Source organism: Phalacrocorax carbo, chromosome 1 (assembly GCF_963921805.1).
Source record: "Phalacrocorax carbo chromosome 1, bPhaCar2.1, whole genome shotgun sequence".
Classification (NCBI taxonomy): Eukaryota; Metazoa; Chordata; class Aves; order Suliformes; family Phalacrocoracidae; genus Phalacrocorax; species Phalacrocorax carbo.
In genome coordinates, this window is record NC_087513.1 from 63,008,553 (window position 1) to 63,035,431 (window position 26,879).

General features: G+C 50.7%; 1 protein-coding gene and 1 long non-coding RNA gene across 11 annotated transcripts in view; both read left to right on the forward strand.

The window, feature by feature from the left end:
* Positions 1-1,025: 1,025 nt before the first annotated feature.
* Positions 1,026-26,879, forward strand: part of HIPK2 (homeodomain interacting protein kinase 2) — a 142,421-nt gene continuing 116,567 nt past the window's right edge. For 2 of the 10 annotated variants that reach the window (XR_010373776.1, XM_064456671.1), the window contains exon 1: positions 14,405-14,570. Coding sequence is in view for 8 of the 10 variants with exons in the window: in XM_064456671.1 (XP_064312741.1) it covers positions 14,528-14,570 (43 nt within the window). In the remaining 2 variants the exon portion in view is untranslated. Of the gene's footprint in view, positions 1,601-3,878; positions 3,904-14,403; positions 14,571-26,879 lie in introns of those variants that run through there. The other 8 variants (XM_064456731.1, XM_064456703.1, XM_064456687.1 and 5 more) reach the window with 7 other exon arrangements.
* Positions 14,594-25,303, forward strand: LOC135314305 (uncharacterized). Its single transcript, XR_010373782.1, has 2 exons — positions 14,594-15,053; positions 25,022-25,303. It is a non-coding gene; the product is annotated as an uncharacterized LOC135314305 (long non-coding RNA).

Sequence of the window (26,879 nt, forward strand, 5' to 3'; positions counted from 1 at the left end):
CACCAGCAGCAGCAAAAGGCAGCTTTTTTTTGGGACTGGCTGTAACAGCAGGCGCAAAGAGAGCACATCTTCACCTGCCTGGTCCCAGGCTGCTCGCTGGTAAGGAGCTCCAGGCGGGCAGATCCAGACGGGAGTTAATGCAGGATCACAGCCCAAGGTTTCATTTCCACCTTTGCCAGAGGCTTTGCATGATTCTCAGCCCCCTTGCCTAGGTAATGGGTACCTGGTGACTGACCTTCCTTTGTAAAGCCCCTGTCAGGCAAAGGGGGCTCCGGATAATGTGGCTTCACCTACAGCTTTCCTGTATGCACCAGCAAAAACGATACTGGTCGGGTTGATGTTCTTACAGCAAGAGCTCAACCAGAGCACTGGATCTTTTAAAATAAAAATGGGGGGGGGGGGGGGGGGGGGAAGGAGGAGTAGTGCCTGTCAATCTCAGTAAGTAAACTCTTCTTTGATGTGGTTCCTTTTTTTAAAAAACAAAAACACAACCCGAATCCTAAAAGCAACAGTGTATGTTTATTTTAAATGCATCCGCTAAATATTTACACCGCAAGCAAGCTAAATGAAAAAAAAAAAAAAAAGGATAAATTGGAACTTTTGTCAGTGAACCAGATTGTGAAATGCCTTGAGGGAATAGAAGATTTATTTGGGGAGAGGGGGAGAGGTAGGAATTTTCCATGCTATTGTAAAACATGAGCTCAAATTATATGATCCCCACAGCCAGTGAATTGCAAAGCTTCAATCAGCTGCCTTTTTTATTTTTTTTTTCCTTCCTCTCTTTTCTATAAAGAGGAGGGGGGGGGAAGACAGAAGTGTTTCACCAACTTCTGTTGACTGTTCCTTTTTTCTCCTGATTGAAATGTGTTGTTAAACAAGATCCCACATAATCTCAGCAGAGGGTTTCTCTCGCTCGCTCCCTCTCCTTCTGGGAAGCCGCGATCAGTGCCATCGGCGCTTGATTATTTGCAAACTCCCTTCGCTGCTTTTTTTTTTTTTTTTTTTTTGCCTTTTTTTTACCTCCCCTCCTCTCCGTCTCGGTCTCCGTCTCCCTCTCTCTCCCTCCGTCTCTCTCTCCCTTTCTTTCACCCCCGGTGCAACTTTTGCAGGCGCCCCGGCACACGCAGCCATGCCGCGCTGAGAGCGGGGGCACCGCGCCAGCCCCCCTCCTTCCCTCCCTCCCTCCTTTCCTCCCTCCCTCCCTCTCTCCTTCCCTCCCTCCCTCCCTCCCTCCCTCCCCAGCGCCGCCGTCCCGAGCCGGGGGGGCCCCGCCGCCCGCCGCCCCTGCCCGGCCCCGCGCCTCGCCCCGGCCCCGGCCCCGGCCCGGCCCGGCCCGGCCCGGCGCCGCCGCCCCCCGCCCGCTCGCCCGCCCGCCCCGGCCGCGTCGGAGGGCCGGCAGCGGGGCTGGATGTGCCCGGCTCCCCCCGCGCTGAGGCGGGCAGCGATGCAGAAGGCAGGCGGCAGCTTCGCCTCCGCCGAGAGACACCCGCTCAAGATGGCAGATGTGTGTTGAGTTTGGGGGGCTGCGATCTCGCGTCGTTCGTGGCGGCGTTGCCATGAATAACAGGCGTCCTTGCACCGATGGCCCCCATGTACGAAGGTAAGCCCCGGCCCGGCACGGTCCGCCCTGCCGGCACCCCTATCCCTGCTGCGGGGGGGGGGACACGACACACACGACACACGGACGGACACACACACGGGGGGGACGACACGGCCCCGGGGGTCCCCGGCCGCCCGCCGTTCGCCGTCCCCCCGGCGTTGTTGCGGGGAGGCTGGCGGCGGAGCACCCCCGCCCTGCCCGGCGCCTGGCGGGGGGAGCGGGGCGAGGCGCGGGTCGCCGCCCGGCTCTGCCCCCCCCCCCCGCCCCAGCCCCCCCCAGGCCCCGCGTCCCGGGCGCTCGGGCCCCGGCGGGGGGCGGTGGGTGAAGTCCGTGCCGGTGCCGAGCAGAACAATGAGGTGGACGGAGCTTGCCCTGCGCCTCCGTGCGTGTGTGTGTGTGTGTGTGTGTGTGTGCCTGCCTGCCCCTCGCCGCCGCTCTCATTTCCAGGACCGGCCACCCGGCTCCCTTCGCCCATTTCCCAAGAGTTTCCCCCCGCCGGGGCTCCGCTTTTCTCCGGGGCGCGGAGACCCCGCGGCCGGCGGCGGGGTCGGGGCTGCCGGCAGCCGCCTGTCAGCTCCACCGGCTTCTCCTCCAGCCCAGCCCAGCCCGGGCTGCGGCGAGAAGCCCAAGTGCCCCAACTTAGTTTTTTTCGGTTTGGAAAAAAAAACCCCAAAACGGGGGGCGGGGGGTGAGTGTTAGGTCGGTGCGTATTTTGGGGTGTGTGTTTAAAAAAAATGAAAAAAAATATGTCGGAGTTAATTTAAATCCCCTCGCCATGCGTTTATCCTTCCCGGTCACCCCTCCCGGCTCGGCGCCGGCCGGGGAGCGTTACATAAACCGGAGGGGCAGCCAGCCGGCGGGTGCCTTATGGGACCGGTGGGTCCGTGGCGGCAGAGACCCGGGCGCCCGGCGGGGGGGGGGGACGGACACACGACACAGAACACACACACGACACGGGGACACGGCACTTTTCTCCCTATGGCGAAGCCGGTAAAACTTATCTGAGGAGAAAATCGAGCCCGGGCTGCAGCGCCCGGGAGGAGGGCGCTCGGCGGGCGGTGTAAAGTTACCGGCCTGCCGGGTTATTTCTGGGCAGCCCCGGTCTCACCGGCGGTGCGGAGTTCGGACCCCGCGAAAGGCAGGCAGACAAAGAGGAGTGTTTTCGGCAGCGGAGGCAGGACGGCCGTCCCTCCCCGCCCTCGCCGCTGCCGGGCACCGGGCTGCCGGAGCCCGGGGGTGGCGGCGGCGCCGTCGGGGGGGGGGGTTGGGGGGGCGCGGCGAGGCCGTGGCGGCGGCGGGGCCCTGCGCAGCGGGAGCGGCGGCGGCCGGCCGGTGCCGGCGGAGGGGCCGCGGCGGGCCCGGGGTGCCGGTGGGGGCCGGCCCACCGGCAGCGCCCTCTGCCGGCCGCGCCGAGCGGCCTCGGCCCCCGGGCCCGAGCCCCCCCCCCCCCCCCTCAATCTCCGTCCCCGTCCCTGCTCCCGGGCCGCCCCCGGCGCCGCCTACCGCAGCCGGCGGCCGCGGGGGCCTGCCGCGGGCGGGGGGAGGCCGCCGCCGCCTGCCCGCCGCCCCCCGTCCCTGCCCGCGGCGGGGGCTCGCAGGGCCGGCGCGTACCTGCCCGGCCCCCGCCCGCGGCCCCCGCGCCGGGCCGGGCCTGTGTGTGTCGCCGTCCCCCCCCGGCCCGGCGCGGCCCCGGCGGACTGGTGAGGCCTGACCGGCACCGCACCGCACCGCCCGCCGCTGAGCCTGCCCAGCCCCTCCCGCTTGGGCGCCGCCGGCAGGGTGGGTAATGCGGCGATCGCCCTGAAGTTCGCTGCTCGCCGGGCCGCATCCCCCGGGCGGTGCGGGGCGGTGCGGTGCCCGGCGGCGGCGGCGCCCGGCGGCTCCGCAGCGGCCGGGGGCGGAGTGAGGCGCGGGGCCTTGCGGTCAGCCCGGCCGCGCTCCCCTTCCCGGAGCGCCGCAGCGGGCGCCCGCCGAGCGCCGGCACGGCCGCCTCCCCGGAGCCGGGCAGGGCAGGGCAGAGGAAGGGAGGAAGGGAAGGGAGCGGAGGCCTCGGCCGCAACCGGGGCGGGAGGGCGCGGGGTTCCTCCCGGGGAGGAGGCGGCGGTGCGGTGCTGCACCGAAGCGTGCGGTGGAAGTTTAGCGGTTCCTTAGAGCATCCTAACTTCAGCGGCGCCCGTGCCTGTGCGTGACTCGAAAAAAAGAGGGCGGATGGAAAGAAAAATGACCGTAAAAACAAATTTCCTGCAACTGATACAGAAGGGTCCACGGCCAGGCTCTGCAGCACGCCTCAAGCCTTACAGTAGGTGAATATCCCAAACCGCAGGAGCCACTGGATACTGTGAAGGCTGATGGGGATTGTTTTATCTGTTTTGTGTTGCAGTATGTTTGCGGGTTAAATTGCTGCTGGATGGCTTCGAGGGAGGCGGTGGAGGGGTTAATGAATGTTTTTTGCTTCCTAGTTCCTGTGAGAGGCCCTTAGAATTCCCTGCAATATCGCAGTGCATAGATAAAAACTTACTTATCGTAGGGGATGCGATTTCCTCTTGGCAGGAGGCAGGGATTGCCATCCTCACTCACGTTATGTGCATAACCAGTCTGGCTGTAGCCCTCGCCTGGAGCATCAGGTACAGTCAGGCCGCAGAGGAGAGCACAGGAGCCGAGGGGTTGGATCAGCCCTGCGGCGGGCAGGCGCTTCTCTGTCCCTGCCTTGACAGAGACTGGAGCGGTCTCGGGTGGCACACACACGCATGCACGCCCACTGCCACCACCACCACCACCGCCGCAAGGCAGGACAGGGTGGGTGAAACAGGATCTCCACCGTACGGATTTCAGAACCTAGGCTGTTTGACAGAAGAGGTGCCCCGGGAGGAAATTTGACACCTCGAGGCCTTATGAAATGGGTTCCAAGTAGAAATTTAAGTGAGTGATAACATAGAGCACATGCACAAAGTCACCCGCGATTCTCAATGTGGAAGTGAGAGCCGTGTGTGCCTGTGCTGAGCAGCTGGCTTAGATACTGGTTCTGGGAAGCAGAACGATGCCTCACCTGATATTAATAGGCAAGGCATGATAAAAAAATGAGTTATCTGGTATGAAATCTTCCCCCCCACATTCTATTCAGGGAGAATTTTCACATTCTTTTTAAGGATTTCAGAGTCATCTTCTCCTCTACCGGGTTTTTCTCATTCATTTTTTTCCAAGTGTTGCAGAGCTGAGTGGTAAAATGAAGGACATAAAAACCTACCAAGTAAAATAAAACAGAAGTAACACCTCTGTGCAATGTTTGACCTGGATTTCAATTTCAGTTGTGAGCCACACGGGGACATGTGTTGGGCTTCAAAGCGGGCCTCATCAGTTATAATCCTGCATGGCCGCTGCTCCGGAGTTGGGGCAAAATGATGGCCTCCGTCCCATCAGGCACTGGAGATGTGGCTTCCTCAGAGGCAGCTGTATCGGCTTCAGAGGAGGCGAATGGCTTGAGGCAGGCAAGAATCTGGTTCCCTGGACAGTTCTCTAGGCAATGTTGCCCTTGCTGTGGAAAATCATCATCAGCACACTTGTTGTGAGAGACGTTTCCTTCTGTGCAGAGAACAGAGCCCAGCTCTGTGGACCAGGGAGACCCCATTTTAAGAGGGCTTACTGCTAGACATCACCGGTGCCTGGGCTATGCGTAGCTTTCTGCCCCGGTGGGTGTCTCCAGTGATTTCCTGGGTGCCTCATGCTTGGCATCCTTGAGAATTGGGTAAAAAGAGGTGTTTATATGCTTTAACCTTTATTTTCTAAACGGTGATTACCTCTGTTTTGGTTTTGTTCCTCTTTGCTTTGCTTCTTACTTATTCCTGACAACTTCGTTGCAACTCGTGGTGTATTTTTAGCAGCCGCGTTGGTAGTTTTCTATGTGGGTGGCTTATGGAATTAATCTCAGTAATATTTGTAAATTGCACCTTGCCACCGGTGCCGCTGCTGGAGCTCAGTGCAGGCAGGGACCTGCCTGCACGCCGTCCCTGTCACACGAGGGGCTGGGAAGCCTGAAACTCTAACCCCGGATGCGCCGTGGATCAGATCCTGTTTAATGCCAGAAACAGGCCAGCCCTGCTGGGTTTTGAATGCATCCTCAAATCTCGTTAAAATGCACAAAACTCCCTCATCAGGGAGGCGGCACCAGTGAGGTGGAGTAAAGGTCTTTACCCCAAAGTTTGTGCAGGGAGATGATAACTCAGAGGCGCTTCCTGTTTATGAATTAATAACCAGAACTTAAGCTAAGTCAATGCTGGGACCAAAAGCGTAAGTTTTTATTAGCTCAGGATATGGCTTCAGCCAGGATAACAGGAAGCCCCCTCCAGTTATAATTATTGTTCTTATCATGCTGCCATGTCTAGTGATTAAATAGGTTTGAGATGTAATGGGTGAAAAATGCGGTTTTATTTTCGGAAGTGGAAAGAGCACTGCCAGGACCAGAGGCTGGGGCGAGCAGACAAACAACGTGCTTGGACAAAGAGGCAAGCACAGTTACTCGCCGCAGTCGTCAGCCCTTGGACTCTGTGCAGCCTGTTCCTCTGCATGGCTCTATCAGGTGGGGAAAACCCTGTTGGCTTCGGCTGGCCTGGAAAATGAAGTTATTTTAATTTTCCCGTGCCTCGGTTTCCCCATTTACCCAGTGGTTGCTATTTACCACCCGCTTTCACACAGTGCTTTGAAACCACCGGATGTGGTTTCATCCAGACTGGGTAAGAGCTGCCACTGGATCCTGATCGAGGTAGATGTTCCACTGATGAGGGACAACCCAGAGACTTCCTTGATGCCTGTGAGGGTTTTGAATTCCTGTCAACACCTGGAAGTTAGCCCATTTCTTCAGAGGTGGATAACGTACTCGGGTGGCTAAACGAATAAGCCTCAGTTTTGGCCACGTTGCAGCAATGGCGTGCAAAAATGTGTGGATATTCAGTCAGGAAGAAAGTTCTGGGAAGACAAATCATGGCAGGCTTAGTGACCTGGGTGTGGAGGTAAATTCCTGTCCCAGTTGTGGGCCTCACCAGGTGGGTCCCAGGTGATGGTGTTAGAGCAGTCCTGCCAGATGGCGAGGTCAAGGGCAGGTTCAGCCACCTTCTGCTCAGACTGGGCTGAGACACCAGTATGAGGCAGATCAGACCGCTTCTCTTAGGTGCAGGACTCGAGGCAACTGGGATAGCACGCACCTTTGGGCAAGACTCCCAAGAAGAGGAGTTTGCAAAGGCATTGAGGGATGGGCTGATAGCTATTACAGTGTCCCCATCCCTGTATCTGTAGAGGTCAGGTAGGCTGGGACTGGATGTTTTTCAGAGTTCCACCCTTTTCCTCTCTGATCCCAATTTAAGAAGATATTTTAAGGTCTGTGCCTAAATTTAAGCTCACAGGCAGTGCTGCTGACTTCATTAGAATTGTTTATGTCTTTAAAGCTGGCCACACGCTGAAGTACCTTTCTGACTCATGGCCTCTATAGCTTAATCAGTCCATTTATAAAAATGAGGTTGTTTCCTCACCCTTAATAGGAAATTTCTGCCCTCTGAATGTGAAATATTATTTATAGTGCTTTTTCTTGCTTTTGGAAGGTTAACTGGTGGATAACAAGAAGTGAGAATTAAACACTATTTAGAGAAAAGGTTGTTTCTTCAGCTATTTACATACCCTAATACGGACCTAGGTGTTTAACAGGAGGCCTTCTCTTTCGAAACTATTCCCCCTGGCAGTACAGAGTTCAGCTTTTGTTTTGAAAATAAATCCAGGTGATGATTTCACTCCAGATAGGGCATTTAGCAATTTGTCTGTTTGTCGTGGGGAAGAGTAGAGGCATGTTACTGCTTCCCCCCGTTTACAGCACAGAGCACACCTGAATCCTCCCTCATTTGGCCACATCAGCAAATGAGGTCCTTCCCCTGGAAAGCATGAGTGCGTGTATTTTGGGACCAGTCTTGAGTTGAGGTAGCCTTCTGAGTTGGGTAACTTTGGTGGTAGAAATCATTCTTCTAAGACTTACCCATACAGGTGAGTGGAGGAGCAGCCCCCGTCTCTGTAGGCTGGCAAAGGCATTGCCACATCTCAAAATACCTTGGAGAGTCTGGAGTCAGGGCTAAAACGATTAAATAGCTGTACCATTAGAATTTATTTATTTAATGGAAGTAATGAGTTGTAGTAGTGCGTGTTTATACAGTGCTGTGTATGTTCAAGGTGCTATACAGAGAGTAGCTGTCTGATCAAGCCACTGATGGAATGATGCCAAGGAACAGAGTCTTTCACTTACTCACAAGGAGGGTACAAAATAGCCGGTGGGAGGCAAGCATCCTCGAGATGTGAGCCCCTCGAGCTGCTCCTGGGCTCAATTCTCATGTCAGGGATCATAGTCTAGATCAGCAACAGTGACACTGAAACCCAGGGAGCTTTAGCCCACCAGCATCACGTTCTGGAGGGAGAGGGAGTTTTATGCTGGTGAAGTATGTCCCTTGGTTTTCTTCAGTGTTTCCCACTGAATGGGATGTTTGCTTGGAGAAGCTGAAGCTCACTCTTTATTCACGCCTCGATCTCTGTCCTGCTCACCTTCCAGGGCCTGTGCTGACATCTGTCTTTGAAAGGATGAAGTAAGACCAATCGCTTACAGCTCCTACCCTGAAAAGCAGGAAAGGTCACCCCTCAAGGCAGTGGTATTTGCCAGAGATACTTGGGAAACTCAGAAGGGCAGCTGTCTTCCCTGTTCATTATAACCTTTAATCCTTAAGGCATTAGCAAGACCTGGAACAATGGTGTTACACAGTGGTATCCTGCAGGCTAACATCTCGCCCAATTCTAAACACTGACAGGTTTATCTTGGTCTGTGGGCTATGCTGAAATGCCACAGAAGCTTAGCTCTCACCAGAATCATTGAAATCATAGGAAGTGGGCATAGGAGAGACTTCAAAAAGGTTTTAAAAGCAAGATGTACTATACCAGATGTGTGCTTGTCCAGCATGTTCCCTAACATGCTTGTCCAGAGTATTCCCCATGTGTGGAGGGTCCACAGCCTGCCCAGGCTGTCATCACTGCCTTTAGCTATCTTTGTCATTGGAAAGATTTTACCTCCTCTGTAACTCCACTCTGCTTTGCTTGCTGTGATTCCTTGTCCTGTTGACAGTGGGTGTGGAAAAACTATTCTTTCCTCTTTGTCATGTCTCTCGTTGGCTTTATGTTCCTTAGGCTAGATCCAATCTCAAACACATCCTTCAGCTTTCTCCCGGGTCTTGTTTTCTGCAGCTCCAACCATCCTCCTCCTTCTCTGAGTTCCCTTCAGCTAGTCTGCCTCTCTCTTGAATGGCACTGCTAGAGCACAGTGCTTTACCTGGGGTCCTGTGCTGGTCAAGTACAGTAGAAGTTTTCCTTCATGTCTTTCACAGGCACTATTCCTCTTTGGTTTAACTTTTGCACCGTGACATCGTTCATCTGTGTGTACCTTGTGATGCACCGTGGCTCCCAGATCCTGCCCAAGAGGTCTGATGCGTTGTGAGCCATTTGCTATGCTGTATGTGTGGAGCTAGCCTTTCCTACCTAAGCATTTGATTTTAATATTCATCCTGTTTGAATTTCGTCCTGTACCTTTCAATTTGTTAAGATAGTTTTGAATTCTAATCTAATTCCTCTGACTTTGCAGTCCCTTCCTCCTGGGTGTCACCTGCCAACCGCTGTTTCTTCACCACGATCAGCTTTGTTTTTCACTCCACAGCCCCAAATAGAAAGCACAGAAGAGAAGGAACTGTTTCATAAAAAATAGGAGCAGAACCTTGCCCCCAAAATAAAAAAGAAACTGAAAAAAACACAAAACACGTGTCATTGTTTTCACACCTCCTATTCTTCTACTCTCTGGTGCTTTTGAAGTATTCCTAGGAACAGTTGTATTTGCTATAGTAGCACCAGTGCCAAACAAAAGCAGGACCTTACTGCACTAGGCGTGACATTGACATGAAGGGGTAGATAGTTCCCACCCCAAAGGATTTGCATTTTATGTAGATGAAGGCACAGGAGGCTGGATTATACAAACCAGCTGGGCCCTTTGGGGAGAGGAAATCACAATGTGTGGGTTTCCTTAAACATTTTTTGACAGGGATTCGTTTGGGGAAGGGAAGGGTGGGCTGGAGCTTGAGAAGAAGTGAGAAAATAGGTCAGGAACAAGAGAGATGAGTATGAGAGAGGCAGGTCGGGAAGGAAGATGAGGGCAAGTGACTGTAACAGGAGAGAGGGAGGTGATCCCTGAAAAGTACAGGGGCTGAGGCTGTCGCAGCCAAGGCCAACAGGAACAGAAAGTTGGGTGGATTGCTGAAGATACTGACTTGGACTGTTTTTGCAGCTGCCCTTACTGATTTCAGTCTCTCCCAGGTTTTCACCCGGCGGTTGTCTCTAACGTCTTTGGCAGGGAAGGTGGGCAAGGACGGGAGATACCACCTATATACTAATGCTCATAGGCGGGAGGGAGAGTCTGCCTGGGGATTCCCCGGCTGGAGCTGAGACCAGAGGCAAAACTGGTGCTATAGCATTCCCGTAAGATCTCTGATCCTGCTCTCCATCTCCATGCTCAGGAAATCCTGACAGGGCAGAGATTAGCTGAAACATCAGCGCTTTTCATTGATCTAAGATCCTTGTGGTTTCCTCCCTCGCTGCCATTGCCCTTCCCACGATGAAGGCGTCTGTGCAGGACGAATTTGATCTGCCATCCTCCCTCCTCCTCTCCGGCAGGCCCTGCATGCTGAATTTTCCCACAGCCTGCACGTGATGTCTTTAAGGGCATGTGTGACTGTCCCACCCTCTGTCCCTGTGTCTGCCCTACTCTCACCATCAGCCTGGGTGACTGAAATGGGTACGAGCACGGAGGCAGAGTCATCAGCGCCTGAGCTCATGGGTGAGAACTGCACGTGCATCATGCCGCACACAGATGTCCATGGCCTGAAGGCTGGGTGCGTTTCAAGTGTATGAGGCTCGACATACTGTTCTCTCTAGCAGCAGGTCAGGTATGTCAGTACGTTTGGCAGCGAGTTTATAAGGTTATGGTTTTTTCTCTTGGGTGAAGAAAGCAAGAAAAGCTTTTTTTTTTTTTTTTTTTTTGCTTATAGTTTGGGGTCAGGGCGTTTATTTGCTACTGGATGTGATCCAGTGGATTCAGTGCATCTCTGTTTATTTTTGCTTGAGGACATGGCTTTTTTTTTTCCTAGTTACAGATCGTAAAGGCACACAGGATGGTGGGTAGCCAGCAAGCTCCCCTAACTATTAGCTGCATTGGTGGGGTGTTACGCTAGCAATTCTGGAAGGAATGTTACAGGAGATGATGGAGTGGGTTGATGGAGGCTTGGACTCCAGCAGCAAGGCTCAGAAAATATCCAGTCCCAGAAAACTTGCAGAACATTTCAAAGAAAGTTTGGTTTTTCAGGAAGCTCCTGTAGCTTTCCCAGAATATTTTTACTTGTAGGCAAAATTTGTAAGCGTTCTTTATTTTTAAAACGCGGTTTGTATTCTGCTCCTGTCTGCAGCAGCGCCAGCACTGTCAATGTATTTATCTTTTCCCTGTTAACACTTGCTGTTCCTGGAACGTCTTCTGCTCAGCAGCTGTTAGTAGGTGGTTTTTTTTCTCTCCCATCATCATGTACCTTTCCTTCCTGTTCAAGGCATCCATAAACCTCTCGTAGTGACATCATAGCTGTTTCCATAGCAACAGATTATGATACTAGAACAGAGGATCATATCAAACAGGAGGAGGAAGAGATAAATTATGGTGTTTGTGTGCGTGTGTCTGAGGGCTTGATTATATTCCTACATCTCTTCCGAGGATGTTGTCTGCCTGGTTTCTCCTCTGTTTATCTTAGATGCCTTTTAAAGGTTAGGAAAAAGCAAAGCAAAAAAAAAAAAGATCTGAAGGTCAGAACAATACAGACGCCTATTTTTGATGGTCTCTGTGTAAACCTAGTAGCCTAAGATTTATTTTTTTAGCTCAGTGGTACCTCTCCTGTGTCTCCTGACAGTAATCTAGTTTGGAGAAAACTTGGAGGCACAACGATCTCCTGGTGCAGCTTCACTTGTTATTTTAATTATGAATTATTCATAGCCACTAGCAGCTGGGATCCCAAGTCGAGGGTCTCTGTGCTGCGAATTTTCCAAAAGATGGACGAAAGTGGCATGGCATTGCCCCAGGGAGCTCTCAACCTCTATTTGAGAAAGGATGCGACAGGTGCTCAAATCAGCCAACTCTGGCGTGGGGCGAAGAGGGAGAAGTACCCAAAAGAAAAGTATCAGCAGAAGTATGATCTCTAGACAATGCTCCAGCCTGCCCAGAGGTCATGGCAGATGAGGTCTGAGCCTCACCCCAGTGTTAGCTTTTCACAGTGGTGTTTCTGGAGGTGCTGTGCTGGCAGTGCAGGCTGGGAGCCTGGTTTGTGACCATCTGCATGGTTCTTCCGTGGCTTCAGGCTCTCACACCAACAGGACCTGGAAGTAGCAGGACTGCAGAAGGATGAGTATCCATGTTGCTCCGTGCTTACATTGGTAGGAAGGCTATCTGTTTGCTTAAAGCTTGAGGCTGGAGGTGAAGTACGTTCAGCTAAAATGCATGAGGTTTTATTTTCTCCTAGGCAGCGTTTAGTGTTGACAAATTCCAAATAGTTTGGCAAGGATTTTCAGCAGGTCTCTGTTTTGCCTCTAAATAGCGGTAATTTCTGGCCACCATTGCTACTTTCCTGTTTAGATGATTGACTTCAGAAGCTGGAGAAAAATTTCCAAGAAAATCCTCTTAGATATCCTCATAACTCTGTGTGTGTGCTTGCAATCTTTAATCTTCCTCTTTTGGCAGAATTTCTGGGGAGTTAAAGGCCATTGCTAGTCTTTAAAATACCCAGAGCAGGGTCATCTCTAACATGTCAAATCTCTGGTGATGCTCTCGAGCATGCTAACGTTGACAAACACTTTTGATCCCACGCTTAGGCACTCTAGTGCCCCAGGGAGGGGTGCAGGGTAAGGATCTGAGCAGAGCAGTAACCCGTAACCTGTCAGCTAGGTTTAGCGATGCCGTGGGGCAGAGGAGTATGTAATGGGGCTCTTTGCATTATGGCAATTCCGTGCCATGCTGCAGGGTGAGCCCTTGGTCAGCAGCGGAGCAGCACTGGGATTTGGTGATGCCCAGCTTCCATCTCCAAAGGCATCTGTGCGCAGAAGCTTTCCAGCATCTGCTAGTGGGCTTGGTGGCCGTGTTGAGCAAAGAGTTTTTTGTCTGACTTAGTGCCAACAGAATGGAGAGAAGTTGGCAAGTAGGAGGAATCGCATGTGTCTCTCAAACTCGGCAATGCCGTCAGGGGTTAAAGTTACTCAAAAGATATGTGAGCACAGAACACCTCGATGGGAATTAATAGTTAGGTCAAACTCCCTCTCTGCATTCTCTCAACATCAGAGTATGTATGTATTTAGCAAGTGGGGATAAGAAGCACGTTGCAAACCCCATTTAAAATAGCTGCACCACCTGACATGGATATGTGAAACCCAGACACGAGCATACCCTGTTGATGGTGACAATACTTCTCTTGCAGTGTCATTTTCTCATCGTTTATCAGAGGCTGTGAGCACCTGGATAATGAAAGTGTGGCTTCCAAGTGCCTGTGCTGCCTGAAAGCCCATGCAAGTCAGAAGGGATGGTAGATGCTGTTACAGAGCTGTGTGTGTGAGAATACAGGTGAACGAGTATAGGTGTGTATAGAGTATATATATATGTATGTGGGACTCTTTCAATGTTTACAGGCATGTGTAGGAGCAGGCACATGTGTTTCCATGTGGCTGTATCCCCTTTGTCTACAGAAGGCAACGTGGGCCTGATTCTCCTTAGAGCTGTTACACCGTTCTCTCAGCAAATTGCATTTGTACCAGGGCTCTTTTCCACTGCGGGGAATGAAGAAGGGAGATTTATTATAAATATAAATTAGGCCTTCTGTGTGTTTGTGAGCTGTCGCAGCCTGTACAGGAGGAAATATAAGCAAGGTGAATGCAGGGTGTTTATGTGGAGTGATGCTGTGACAGCATACGCGTTGGCAGAAGTGCTGGCTGCAGTCTCTGCATAAGGGGTTGTGTCGCCGGTGTGAGTGTGGAAGGCTGTAAATCACAGTGTGTTCAGGAGGGGACACTGCCATGCTGCCGGTAAAAGGCAGGGAGAAATTTTTGAAGCAATGTGACTCTTCTCAGGCTGAACAAAAGGGTTACTAGAAATCCAAGCTTGAGAAAAATATCATCCAAGGTATTTCGACTGGGAGTGATCTGTAATCCACATCCAGCAGCTTGTCTCCATTCTGACCTGGAACAGCTGCCTGGCTGGCATCTTTTACACATCTCTCCCAGTGCCAGGTTTTGGTAGCCCTGCTAGACCAGTTTGTTGGTATCTCTGCAGTTCTGCTAATGTGTTTCAGGTCTGTCCTGCTGTATCCTCAGTTATTTCAGTCTTGACCTAGTCTGGTGATGTAGCTGGCATCTGTATGCAAATGCAATATCTCCTGGAGAATATGTACCCATGTAGAAGTGTTTACCATATTACTCACAATGTATGTAATGCAGGTGAGACCACCTCAATAAAGTATCTGTATCTTTTTCAGCATCCCTGCAGGTAGGTGCCTGAGCCCTGGATTTGTTCTCGCTCAGCTGTGAACTTGAGCTACGGACTGTGGAGTTACCCTCTTCAGGACTGGGCTTGGCTTAAAAGTTATTTTGTGTTCTTCCAAAATCCTTGCTGTTTCCCAAAGGAGCACTTGAGTCACTATCAATCCCTGCATTTCCTCTCAGCCAGGAAGAGTTGAAGGGATTTCAGGAAGAGGATGCTTTACAAGGAGACGTCTGCTTTCCCTTGCCATGCCCTGTCGCAGACAGACACCGAGACTCCTGCCAAAAAGCTGCTGCCTGTAGAAAATAATGTGCGAGGGGAGAAGAAGGCAGGTTGTGAGTGAACGACAGGGTAGGGCAGGGTTTCAGGTGGGGATGCGTTTGATACCAGGCACAATAAAACCGGTGTTTCTGGCAGCACTGGGGGTGAGCTAGGAAATGTGCTTATGTCATTTGGCATCACTGGAGCAAACTGCAGGTCATAGTTTTTCGTTTGGATTTCATTGTGGTTGGTACTCCTGTCCAGCTCACCCTCTGTCATTGTAGAGCTTGTAGAGGGGATGGGGCTTTTACTTTGCTTGTGTATTTTGTGTCCTTTCTCCTGTCCCCGCCAGCTTCTTCCCCTCTGCCGCCCCCTCCCCAGCACAGCCCTGTCTTGTTCAGTTGTGCCTGGCTGAAGATGACCAGCCCACCTGAGGTGTTTGTGGCTGAGGACATAGCGCACCACATATTGAGAACACGCCGACTTCCCGTGGAAGCTGAATGCTGCATGTCAGATGTCCCAAGCCATGGGCCAGCAAGTGCAGGGGCTCTGCGGTCACCCCTGGGGCTTGGGGTGAGCCTTGGAGGGCCAGCGGGCGCATGGGGGAAGAAAAGTGCAGGCAGAGTCGTGTAGGTAAAACACTCTGTGATTACTATGAAATGCTTGCTGAAAAGGCAGATATTTGGAGTTATTTGGCTAAACGAGGCAAGGGAAGTGGGAGCCTTTCCTGGTGATCTCAGTGTGCCCGCCTTGTCTGCTGAGGATGTGGAGAGGGCTGTGGGGTGCAGGTGCTCCCCATTGCCTGCCTGGGGTGTCCAGGCAGATGGGCTGGCTGCCAGCCAGCCTGCGGGGCATTTGTCCCCTTTTTGGTTGGAGGTGGCAACCCAGCAACATGCGAGAACTGTGAAATCCAGCCCTGTGTTGGGACAGGCTGCCCTTAAGCCCCGTGCAAACCCTAATTCGAAGGCTTAAAGGGAACTGAAGTGCGGCACTGGCTGCTGTGGCTGAGCTTCACTCTTCCTGAGCCGTGACAGCCTGCCAGGAGGGGAGATGAGGGGCAGGATGGCCTCTGCCTTCCCAGCAGGGCCAGGAAGCTCCAGCCAAACTTCTTGTTCCCAGCAGAAGTATTGGATTTGGTCGGGTTTTAAACTGTGAATGTGATTAATCGTGGGTGGCGGTTCTGACCTCTGTGGTTTTCACTGGATGCACAAAGAAGTTGTGGCAGTTAATGGCCCTGTTCTGCCTGCAGCCCAGCCGGCCTCCATACATCTGGTTACATATGTTCGTCCCTATAGTTCTGCCCCAGATAACCGCTCTCCATCTCCACAGCCTCATCACTGCTTCTCTTTGCGGGCAGCAGGCTCAGCTTGCAGCTGGTAGCACGTAACACCACCCCTTGTGCCAGGCTCCTGAAGGCCACGTAGCCATTGCGGTGGGCCTCCATTGGGGGAGCCCCCCACTTCCCTCTCATGCCTGTGTCCCCTCCTGCTCATGCTTGCTCTCTGCACAGGGACCCAGTGCTGTGGGAGTGGGTGAGCTGCTCAGCACACGGGTAGTCACAGCTGGCTGAGACTTCCTTTTCGTTGTGACTGTGATTCTGTGTTTATTTATTTGTTACAATTGTTGTTGCACTCACTTAGGTACGCTTCAGCATTGGATGCTTTCATTTATTTCTGAGACCTGTCACTGCATAAAACACAGGCGTAGCTTTAGGAAAGCCCTGGAGTGTGCCATACTATACCTGGGCTTGGGAGCGGGGATTCAGATAGGTCCTGAAGGTGGCCCCCAGCACTGTGCCTGCTGTATCGCTGGGAGGCACACGTGTACACCTGTATGCCCATACAGACCTGTGCCTGCGGATGTCCCTGGGAGCATCCTGCCCACCTTCCCCCCCCAGTCAGGTCCACGGGACTTTGGCCAGTACAGCGGAGAAAGGATCACTGGTGTTTGTCAACCTTTACAAGATGGTTTTTAAGCCAAAGCCAAGACTGTAGCACATGCTAGAGGCTGGAAGGTAACTGTAAATCCTATGTCTCATTTGCACAAATACATTTGGTTCCAATCCTAAGGGCATTTTGCCTTCCCCTGCCTATACGTTCATTTCAGAAACATGTAAATTTAGTTTGACTTCATTTTTTCAAAACACCACAAAATGTGGCTGGGGGTGGGGGGCTTTTAAATTATGTTTGGCACAGAGGGGATAAGGAGGATTCTGGATGCTTCAGAGGGTAGGAAGCTGTGGATGTTTGTCATTTAGACGCTATCAGAGGGGAACACTGAAGAGACTGGATACACTGGGAGAACAGTAGTGATATTTGCAGCCTCTTACTTGTAGGTCTGCTGCACAGGTCAGACCTCTCAGCTTTCTTCTGGCCCAGTATATGAGACCCCCCCACACTGGGTCATGTTTCAGGCGTGAACCTTATGTGTAGGGTCATCTGGTGGATAAATGCTCTGCCATGAAGGGGGATGGGCTCTGTGGCAAGGTTGCCGCAGGAGTGGGAAGCGATGCTGGCCAGTTAGGCTCCTTCCAGGGCAGAAACCTGCAAGATGCCCCTGCCTCTCCAAAGAGGCCTCCCTTTTGCAGCAGGGTCAGTGGAGCAAAGAAGAGGGACTTGGTTTCTGCCATGAAGATGTGGGAGGTGCAGATCTACCTGAGAGCTCAAGAGGAGGCAGATGTGGCAGTGATTCCCGGGTTTGCTGGGGGTCAGCAGTGATGGCACGTTTGTACCACAGAAGGCTTTACTCGTAGCAAAGTTTTTGTTCGCATTTACTGGCTGCTTACCAGATCTCAAAATCGTTACAAAGAGCAACAAAACAGCTAAGACAGCCTGTGGGGCAGGGATGGGGCTGTGACTCCCTCCAGGAGGCTGGAGGACCGACACACACACACTGACCACAGCTCTGTGCTATTTGCACTTGGTGCTCTGTTCCCAGAGCTGCCAATTCAGTGTCTTTCACCTGCACCGGCTCCCTAGGAGGAAGAAACCAAAGAAGAGTTGGAGGCTTGTCCACGCAGAGTCTGGCTGCTGGAGGAAAGCTTCCAGTCCTCCTGTTACTGTCGGCAGAGGAGAGGGAGAGGTTTGTGTCCTCTCCTGCCTTTCAGCCAGAAGGAATGCATGTGCTTGGGGGCTTCCTGCCATGCTCTCTTGCCACACTGATGGGTTTCATGACACCACTTTTAGCACCTGAGGATAGGTGTGAAAAGGGAGGAGGTGGAGGTGGTGGTGGTGGTGTGAGTTAATACAAGACCCAGTGGGAAGCAGCGGCAGGCAGTATTATTTCAGTGGTTTGAGCCAAAACTTTCTCTCTCTCTCTCTCTCTCTCTCTCTCATTAAATTACAACTAATGCAAGTAGCATTGTGAAGGAGGAATTTGGGAACTGTTGTTCATCATCCAATCACTTGTAACGAATGTGATGCTCAGTGCCATAGCCCATAGCCTAGCTGAGAAGTAATTCACTTGGTATTTGCAGGCATGACATGCATGCCATAAGAATTCTGCTGTTAGCATTATTCCAGCATTAGCAAGAGGGGATATGAAAATAAATGATGAGCTATTGTTTTTCATGATTAAGTCCAGGCTTTTCTATCCCCGGTCTTTTTCCCTTCCTCCATCTGTGGAAGGAGGGGCCTCTCCATTCCTTTCTCTTTCAAAGCAGGCAGGTTGTGCCCTCACTTATCCCAGCTCCCCCCTCCCCATTCCAGACCCGCGCCATTCCGCTGCTCTCTCCGCCTCTCTCCTCCTGGGTTTGGAGACTAGCCACAGTGGTCCTTTAAATTGCTGTAGGATATCACCGCAGAATGATACGACGTCAAAGGGGACCTCAGCATTTTGTTATGGGTCTACAAAGCTGGTTTGCCCTCACCATCCCTCAAGGGGACCAAACCCTGCTCTCCATGGTTGCACTGGCACGCTCAGAGTTCGGTGGCGGGTCAGCGATTTGGTACTTTGAGGTCATCCGCAACCCTTAAGTACTCCTCTATTATTTAAAAAAAAAAAAAAAAAGATGAGGGAGAGCTCTTGAGGCAGCTGTCAATCTGGATGTGCAGGAGCAAGGCTGAGCAGCCTCTGCTTGGGTCTGCTGACAGGGGCCAGCACTTAAAAGGAGAAGTCCACAGGGCAAACAAGGGGGATCTGTGACCCGCGGTTGTGAGGCGCATCCCTGTCCATTCCAGAGGGCTTTCCTGTGTTTCCTGTGGAGCTTTAGAAGTGTGAAGGAGTTAAACATCACAGGGGAGTGAAGTAGTTAAGTATTATTTATCCCCAGTTTGTAGTGGGGACGACCAAAGAAGAAAGCGTAGCGGTTTCAGAGATGACCCCTGTTTCTGGGATCATCTGTTCATGGTGCCAGTTCAAGCAGGCACGCGAACACCCACCTACGCAAAATAAAAGGCTTCTTTCGAAAACTGGGCTTAAATATCCCCATGAAATCCCCAGACTGAGTCAGTACCAGAACTATACAGGATTCCTACTCTCTTAATCTTATTCTTAATCAACTAACCCAGGCAGTCTTTCATGTCATTGAGTTGCTGCTCACTCCAGTGGCCCCAGCCTGTGTTGGCTGTTCAGCAGAAGGCCTGGCTGAGCTGAAGGCAGATGGCAGGGTAGGAGCTTGTGCTGATCCTACTACTATTAACTCTACCACTCCTCTGCACAGCAAGCTGCTCCCTTTGAACATCAGCAGAACCGTTTTTAAAAGCCTTGCAGCCCAGCCTTGTGCAACAGAACAGCTCATTTTGTCAGGGAAAAAGATACGTTGGCAAACTTTGAGTGTAGGCTGTCAGGGGTAACCTCAAGACGCTGGAAGAAGCAGCCCTAGGCTTTGAGGAAAGAGCAGCAGCCAGCTGCAGGTGTCACATTCTCACCTGAGGGAATGTGTGAAAGCCATTGCTTTTCCCCCCATGTTCTTTATTCATCCTCTCACAGGAGAAGTGTTCTGTGACGTTGATTTGCACGTTATCATGGTTATGAAATCCAAAGCTGCTGGGTCACTCTACTTGTCCCGCCCCGCGCCGTGCTGCCGGCATACCTTAGCACACAGCAACCTGCAGTACGTTGTGGTTATCCCAGTGTAGCCCTGACCTGTGGGACTCCTAAAATGTCTCAGGCCGGGTACCTCCCTCTTCACCACCAACTGCACCTGCTTGCGCGCATGCACACACATGTGCAATGCACAGCGTTTAGCACCGATAGCGTGTGTGGCTCTTGCCAGTTCACTTCAGGGCTTTTGCGAAGTCCCATGTCTCAGAACCGGGGAGGCCGTGTCCCTCTGCCCGAGCTCCTCCATGCAGCCGTCTCACAGCTCTCGCGGTGATTGCCAAGGCCCTTTTCACTGTACTCGGTTCTTCTCGGATTTGGCAATATGCGTAAATGGGGTGGTGGTGGCACTGGGCGTGAAGCCATCAACTCATATTTACTTGTGATCTAAGAAAGCGATTTCAGTTCAGAACCTCAAAGGGCAAGCTGCTGTGTGATTTAAAATTGTGCTACCAGCAGAAGCATATGACCTCATCATATGAAAAAGCAGGAGGAGATTAGCAAAGAAGTAAGTTTCTAAGGTACACAAATGTCCACAGGAGAAAAAAAAGAAATGTCTTAGTAGAAGGTTCAGTTGTCTGCGTAAGAGAAGGCTGGGGAAATGACTAATTTCTGGTTCTGTTGTATGTGCAATTTGATGCAGTTGTTCCTTCTTTGATTCAGGCCCCCTCCTTCGCTTTCTGTACCCCCTACCTCGCCTTGGTTTTTTCTGCCTTTTAAGAGAGAGCGGGCGAGGGAGGTTGGAAGGGCTCAGTGAGGAAGGAGTTAAGGGAGTGCTCAGTGGGGATTATAAAACAGCCAGGCACTTGGAAACAGTTAAGAAGAGAGAAACAGATCTGCCAGGAGGGAGTGTGGCACTGGAGCCGGTGGTTTATTTTCATGCCTCCCTACACAGCGACGCAGAAGGCTCTCCTACGATGGGGACGGAGGTAACAGCGGGGGGAGCAGGGTCGGTGCTGGGGTGGGGGCGGCAAGGTCAAATGGGGAACAGACTTCCCAGGCACCAAGTTGGCAAGCCTTCCCACTGCTCCTTACTGACATGCTCTGCTCTGGATGTGGGTCGTTCCCATTAAAGGTGGCAGGAGTTAGCATCTACCGTAGCCTGAGGGCATGGCCTTGCCCTGGGGACAAGGTGTCCTCTTTGCATGTTGGACGTAGGGGAGGGTGGTCTGTACGCTCTTGGCATTGCCTTGGAAAGGTGAATGCAACAACTTCACCGTCTGCTCAAGCGTGGTGCTGAGAGCAAAGTGTGGGCAGGTCTGTGGGTACGCCTATGTGAGCGTGAGTTGCATGCGAGGTCTCCTGTGAGCGTGGCTGTGGGTGGACATCTTGTGCAAGCCCACCTGGCCAGGAAGAGCCTTCCGTCATGCTCTGATGAGGCGGCCTTGAGTCACGAGGAGATGTTTTTACTCACCCCACATTTGTGCTTCAGAAGCCCAGCTGAGATCTCCTGCGCTGTGTCAGGCACCGGGTGCCTTGACGAGGGCAGAGAGTCTCGGTCCCAGGAAGGAAGGGCTAATACAGGCACCTGGAGGCAATGTGACCTGACAGACCAGGTTACCAGCAGGGCCGCCAAGAGAAGCTAGGTTGGTCAGGTCTTCCTCCATTGTGTTGGGGCTGTAGCTTGGGGCAGTAGCTAACCACTTCCCAGTTTGAGGGACACTACTACTGTGATGGCAAGTTAAGAAGTGACCTGTATGCAGGCCCTGCCATCCTCTCCTGTCTCTTCAGCTCTGTGCATAAAACATCATGGTGTTTGCAGCCGTGTGGCAGCGGGAACGTATATGGGAGTGACCATAGTGGAGTACTGCACATGTGCAATGTGGAGTCCCATTTTCCTTTGGGGGAAAAAACAGAAGCAACTGTTGGAGCCAAAGTGTATGGAGAGAAGGTTAGTCACTCTGCAAGTGTCAGGGGCTCGTGGAGGAAGTAGCAGGAGTTTGCTGACTAATGCCGATGATGTTCAAGGAATAAATGAGAAAAGAGGGAAAACCCTCTGTTTCTGAATTTGGAAGGGAAAAAAAAAGAGGAATATGTACAGAGTTACTAATCAGCCCCCAAAGTCTCTGACCTATATCTCCCTCCTTTCCCTAGAGCCATTTTTGAAATGAAAAATTAATAGAGAAGAACCAGATTTTACCTCCAGGGTACCCTTTTAGGCTGCCATGTACTGCAGGCTGAGACCAGCAGATAGGACTTTGGTGTCCCTCAGCATGACCGAGAAAGCAGAGTGGTCTCAGTCCAGGGTGTTGTGAGGGCATCCAGAGAGACGGAAAGCGAGAAGGTAATCTCCTCTCTGAGAAGGATGGTCTCTGGGTTTAGATGGTTGGGAAGGGGATGTTGAGCTGACATGCTAGGTTAAAGTAGACCAGTAAAGAAGGATAGTCCTTGAAGTTACAGTAACTTTACCAGGGGAAATGGAAGTAAGAAGGAAAAAAAAAGTATATCAGGTCATTAGCCCTCTGAGGGCCAAGTTCATTGTGTCTGCAGAATATTCCTCCCCCTCTTCCCATTTTTAGTTTTTTAATGAGGAAAGAGAATCCTTATTTAAGAAGCTAAAACCAAGGGTTGTGGGTCAGGAGGTTTCATTTCCCAGTTCTGCTGCTGCCTCGCTCGTGAAGCTTGAGCAGGTCGCTTTACTTTCTTCTGGCTCCATCTTTGTCTCTGTAGGATGTGGTTTGTTGTACCCTTTGCAAAGCATTTTCAGACCTGTAGAAGAAAGGAAGGGCTACACTTTCCAAGGAGACCAGGGCTGGGGCTTCACAATGACAGCCCTGTGCAGTGCCGGAGAAGGAAGGATGATGCTGGGGGGGTTTCTGCCTGCACTGGAATAGGCTCTGTGCCTCCACAGCACACCCATGGCTTTGTGCACTGCTGGATTCACCCTCCCCCATGGCATGGGCAGGATGGGACCATGTAACTGTCGAGTGCCATGAGAAGAGGTGTGTCACCCTCTGTGGCAGCAGAGCTAGGCTAGATTTGAGGGGATCTGAGTATGCGAAAATCTGGTCCTTTCCCATGTCCTCATGTTGGATGACCTCAACTTAGATGCCCAAGATCTCTAGCCATATTTAACGCATAGGTCTGGATGCATCGTGTTGTCTTTGTTGTGCTCCTTCAGAGCCTAGCTCCTTAGGTGTTTGCAAGATACCTCACTCACTGCTATATTTTGTGATAAATATCCTCCGTAACCCTGAGGGGCCAGGAGCTGAGCCATTCCGGCTGTCTTTGCATGGACTTCTGCCTCTCCAATATTAGGATGCCTCATGCAGCTTGAAAAACTAGGTTATATAGCAGCTTTAATGGGGCTTTTTCCAGACACCGATTGACCTGATTCTTCAGACCAGCTGTTTTATTTATTAAGCAAAATAGGAGAAAAAGAATGCACCTTCTACATAAAATTGATTCATTGTGGAGAATGTTTAAACTATTTTTGGGGGTTTTTCGTAAATCAATGTGGAGCTCTTACTTCATGTTGGTTTTGGAGATATTAATTTATACACTAGCAATGAGGAAGATTTGCCTCTTCACCTAATCCTGTTTCTAGAGAGAGATTTACTTAATGTGCAGTGTAATTTGTCTAATGTGCAACTTTGTATGTAGAGAATACCCAGATCCAGTAGAAACAGTGGGTATAATAAAAGAGAGCACTGTAGTGCAGTGCTGTAAATCCCCCTGTGATTAAAAATACTAAATTAGTCAATGGTAGTGCAGTCAGGAGACATTGCTAGCTGAAAAGCAGGGATATATGGCGAGAGTTTTCAGTGCAGGACAGAGAAACTGGGTCTGCGTTCATCTCTGTGTGCGTGTGGTATGTGTCTGGGGGAGGGACAGTTTAGAACATCATTTGCCAGGAATACAGCTTGGGTGGCAAAGGGGAATCATCCAGAGTTATCCCAGGGTTGTCCTTGCATGTTCACAAGGTGATGGAGGATCTGATTCTCCTGCCAATTCCCATATTGTCTCACTCTGTTTCTCCCCCCAAGTCCTGTGTGTGCTTGGTGGAAAGTTGCAAGGTTGAATTTTACACTTCTACAAAAGTGTCTCTAAAAATAATTTATTGCTCTGAAGAAGGCTGGCACCATAGATTGGTTGATTTTTTTCATTTTCCCCCCCCATCTGTCTTTTTGTCTGTCTGTCTTTCTTTCCTAGTGTTAACACAGACAAGTCACTGTCTAGAATTTTCAGATGGGTCTTTTTTTAGTATTTTGTGAATATCCATGTATATAAACAGGGAAAGGATGAGTTTATTGCAATGTAAGAGTCACTACCTTTGAGTACTCTCCATCTGTCCTATATCCAGCTTATGACCGCTGCTGCCTGCCATACCTGATACTTAACTTGCTTCCTCTTTCTGAGACAAGAGGAGGAAAAGTGGGGCTCGTGCAAAAGTTGCTGTTTGGAACTGAGGAACAGGACTTTGTTGTGCATTACGATTAAAAATAAATGAATTTTATTTATCTGAACAGAACCAGGATATGAAATAAAGCTTTAGATACAGTTTGCATTTAAGTTTGATGTGATTTTGTTAGTGTAACATCTGGCATGTGTGGTTTCTTCCACAGCTGGATAATATAATCCAAAGGAAAGAAAAGTGTATGTCATCACAATGACCTGCTGTTGAGGCCATCCAACAGCTTCTGTATTATAAGAACCTCTTTATGACTGTTGACAACTTTACCAAACTTAAACTCTCTGGGCTAAAATTTTCCATCCCAGCTACCTGCCTCAGAATGTGTATTTAGAAAACAGCTCTTTTATACCTCTGTTGAAACTTCTGATGAATGTTAAATATAACAACTGTACCAAAAAGTGAGCAAGCAACCCCCTACCTTAACAACCCAATAAAATTTGCATGGTGTATATGTCAGAAGCACCACTTCTGCTGTCTTCAAGAACATCAGCCCAAACTTGGCCAAATTTTAAGCCTTAAAAAAAATGGTTGTTTGTCACATCCTCAGCAGACAAAACAAATCTCCTAAGAATTTGGACCTAAGAGTTTCAATTAGGCAATTAAAATTAGTGGAAGCTTTTCATGTTAATCTCTCTGTGCCTCAATTCCCTGCCTATGACATAGGGGTAATACAGTGTGTTACTTTATGAGGGCATTGTGAAAGTACATTCCTTTATGTTTGTGAAACAGTTACTCTGATGACATGTACTGTAGGAAAGCCCATGAGTAAATTACTAATTCCATCTGCAGAGCAGAGTATGGCTGGTACCTAGTAAAGAAGGCTTGGGGCCGCACCTCAAACAGTGCAGAGAAGACTAAATAGTGACTCTTTGCTCACTAAGTGAGCACCGTGTATCCTGTACTGGGTGAGGCCAAGTCCCATAGAAAGATAGCCTGTGATTAACAGCTCTGCCACCGTATGTAGGCAAGAAAGGGGGCTGAAGGAAGGTTGCACAGGTGATGATAAAGCTGAGGTTTCCTAAGCCTTGAATTCTTGATTTGCAGCTTTAAATAGTCTTGCTTTCACCTTTTTCTGTTTTCTGTGTAGTTGTCTATCATGTGGAGTGGGCATGAGGAATAACAAACGGCCGTTGCTCCTGGAAGAAGAGACAGGGAAACGCCTGGTGCCATCGATCATCAGAGAGGAAAATTCTTGGTGGAGCCTTGCATTCAGGCATCGCGTATAGGAGCATGTGTGACCCTTGAGATAGAAGTCAGGGAAGGAGGGAAAAAGCAAACAGAGATGTCTTTTTTTCCCTTATGACAACTGTTTGGTTTATGCTGTTTTTCTACAATAATGCTGCGTACCATTAAACAGCAATGCCACAAACCAACAGACTTGGAAGTTATTTTAAAGAAGGACAAGACCATCCCATTGCTTTTTTGCTGTGGGTCTTGTGGGAAGGCGTATCCTGGTTTTACCCTGGGTACTCATAGTTCTGGTCACTCCCTCTCCTGGCTCCTGCCCTGTGGAAATCCTAAGTGATACATGCACAAGACTGTCATCCTTAAGTTTGGGAAAATGATGCAGTCCTGACTCACAGGCAGAATCACCCCCAAATCCCTCTGCTTTTGTTCACTTTCTTATATTTTGCTTTTCTACCCATATGTGTTCCCCAGGTGGGCAGTAGCAGGGGAGGAGGAGGCTTTGGTTGAAGGTTTGAAGTAGAAATTGTGATCGTGCCACCAATGAGCAAGCTACCGGGTGGCTGGGATGCACACTTCACCAGAATTTTGCCTCTGTATTATTGGCTGTTTCCTCTGCAGTAACTTAGGACGGGAATAAGCCGGTCACTCTGATGCTGCAGAGGAGGTGGGAGTGGAGAGCAAAGATTGCCATGAGCCAGGAGCTATGAGCTACAGGAAAGTTGTACAGATACACTGACTTTAAAGGGTTACAGTTCAGCACAGGAACATACTCACTGAGCTGTACAAGTTGAGGAAACTTGCTCATTCTCTGCCTACGTTATGAGTCAAACCAGGATGCACATTTTCTTCAAATCCCTAAACCCTAAAGCCTGTGCACAAGAGCCTCTTCTTGATGTGGTTTTCATAATTGATGTTTGGCTATTTCACAGTTGCTTTTCCCCATGGAGTTTCTCTTAAAAATGGCCTATATTTCTTTTTAATTTTGACTGTGCATGGCAAGTTTATATTTCAGAAAAAACATTCAAGCGTCATTTTTTGTAAAGCTAGGATGCCATTAGGGTACTTTGGGGAGGGAACTGCTTATTATTTATGGTGTCCCCTGAGAAGCTGATAACTGAAGTCCTACTGATATTTCCCCTTCTTCTGCATGTGAATTTTCAGAAAGGTTTGTCAAGACAGGCATTGGTCTGCCAGCACTGGCTGGTTATTACGGTTGTTCAAGCATTAGGCAATGGTGTTTTAGCAAGCAACGATAGTTTCTCTTTCTCTTTCTTTCTGGTTTTTTTTGTTTCTTTTTCTTTTAATAGCAAATGCCTTTCACATTCCCTGCCACTGACTCCTCCAAAAGGAGGCATGCCTTTTAACTGGCAGCTTTCAGTGTCCAGCTCTGAGCTGAGATCTCTCAGCCCTGTCGAAACACTGGAGAAGCAGCTGGGGTAGAGCAGGTGGTCCTGCTTCAGCTGAGGGCTCTGCGAGGGAGGAATGAGCAGGCTGACGTCCCCTGGTCTCGCTTCATGCGGTGTCTGCCTGCACACAGGGGCGACCACTGGTGCGGGCGTCTTTGGTCACCTCCAGGTTGTACCTGTGCTCAGTGTGGATCACCACCAGCATCCCATCTCTCACAACCCTAGCGAGGGAAACAGAGTTGCTCAGGAGCAGGGGTTCTGGAGGAAAGGGGCTGTTACCATGGGAGGGGCTCGTCTCCTCTGAAAGATGGCATCAAGCCATGCGAGCGAAGGGCTCAGACCTCGCTTGCC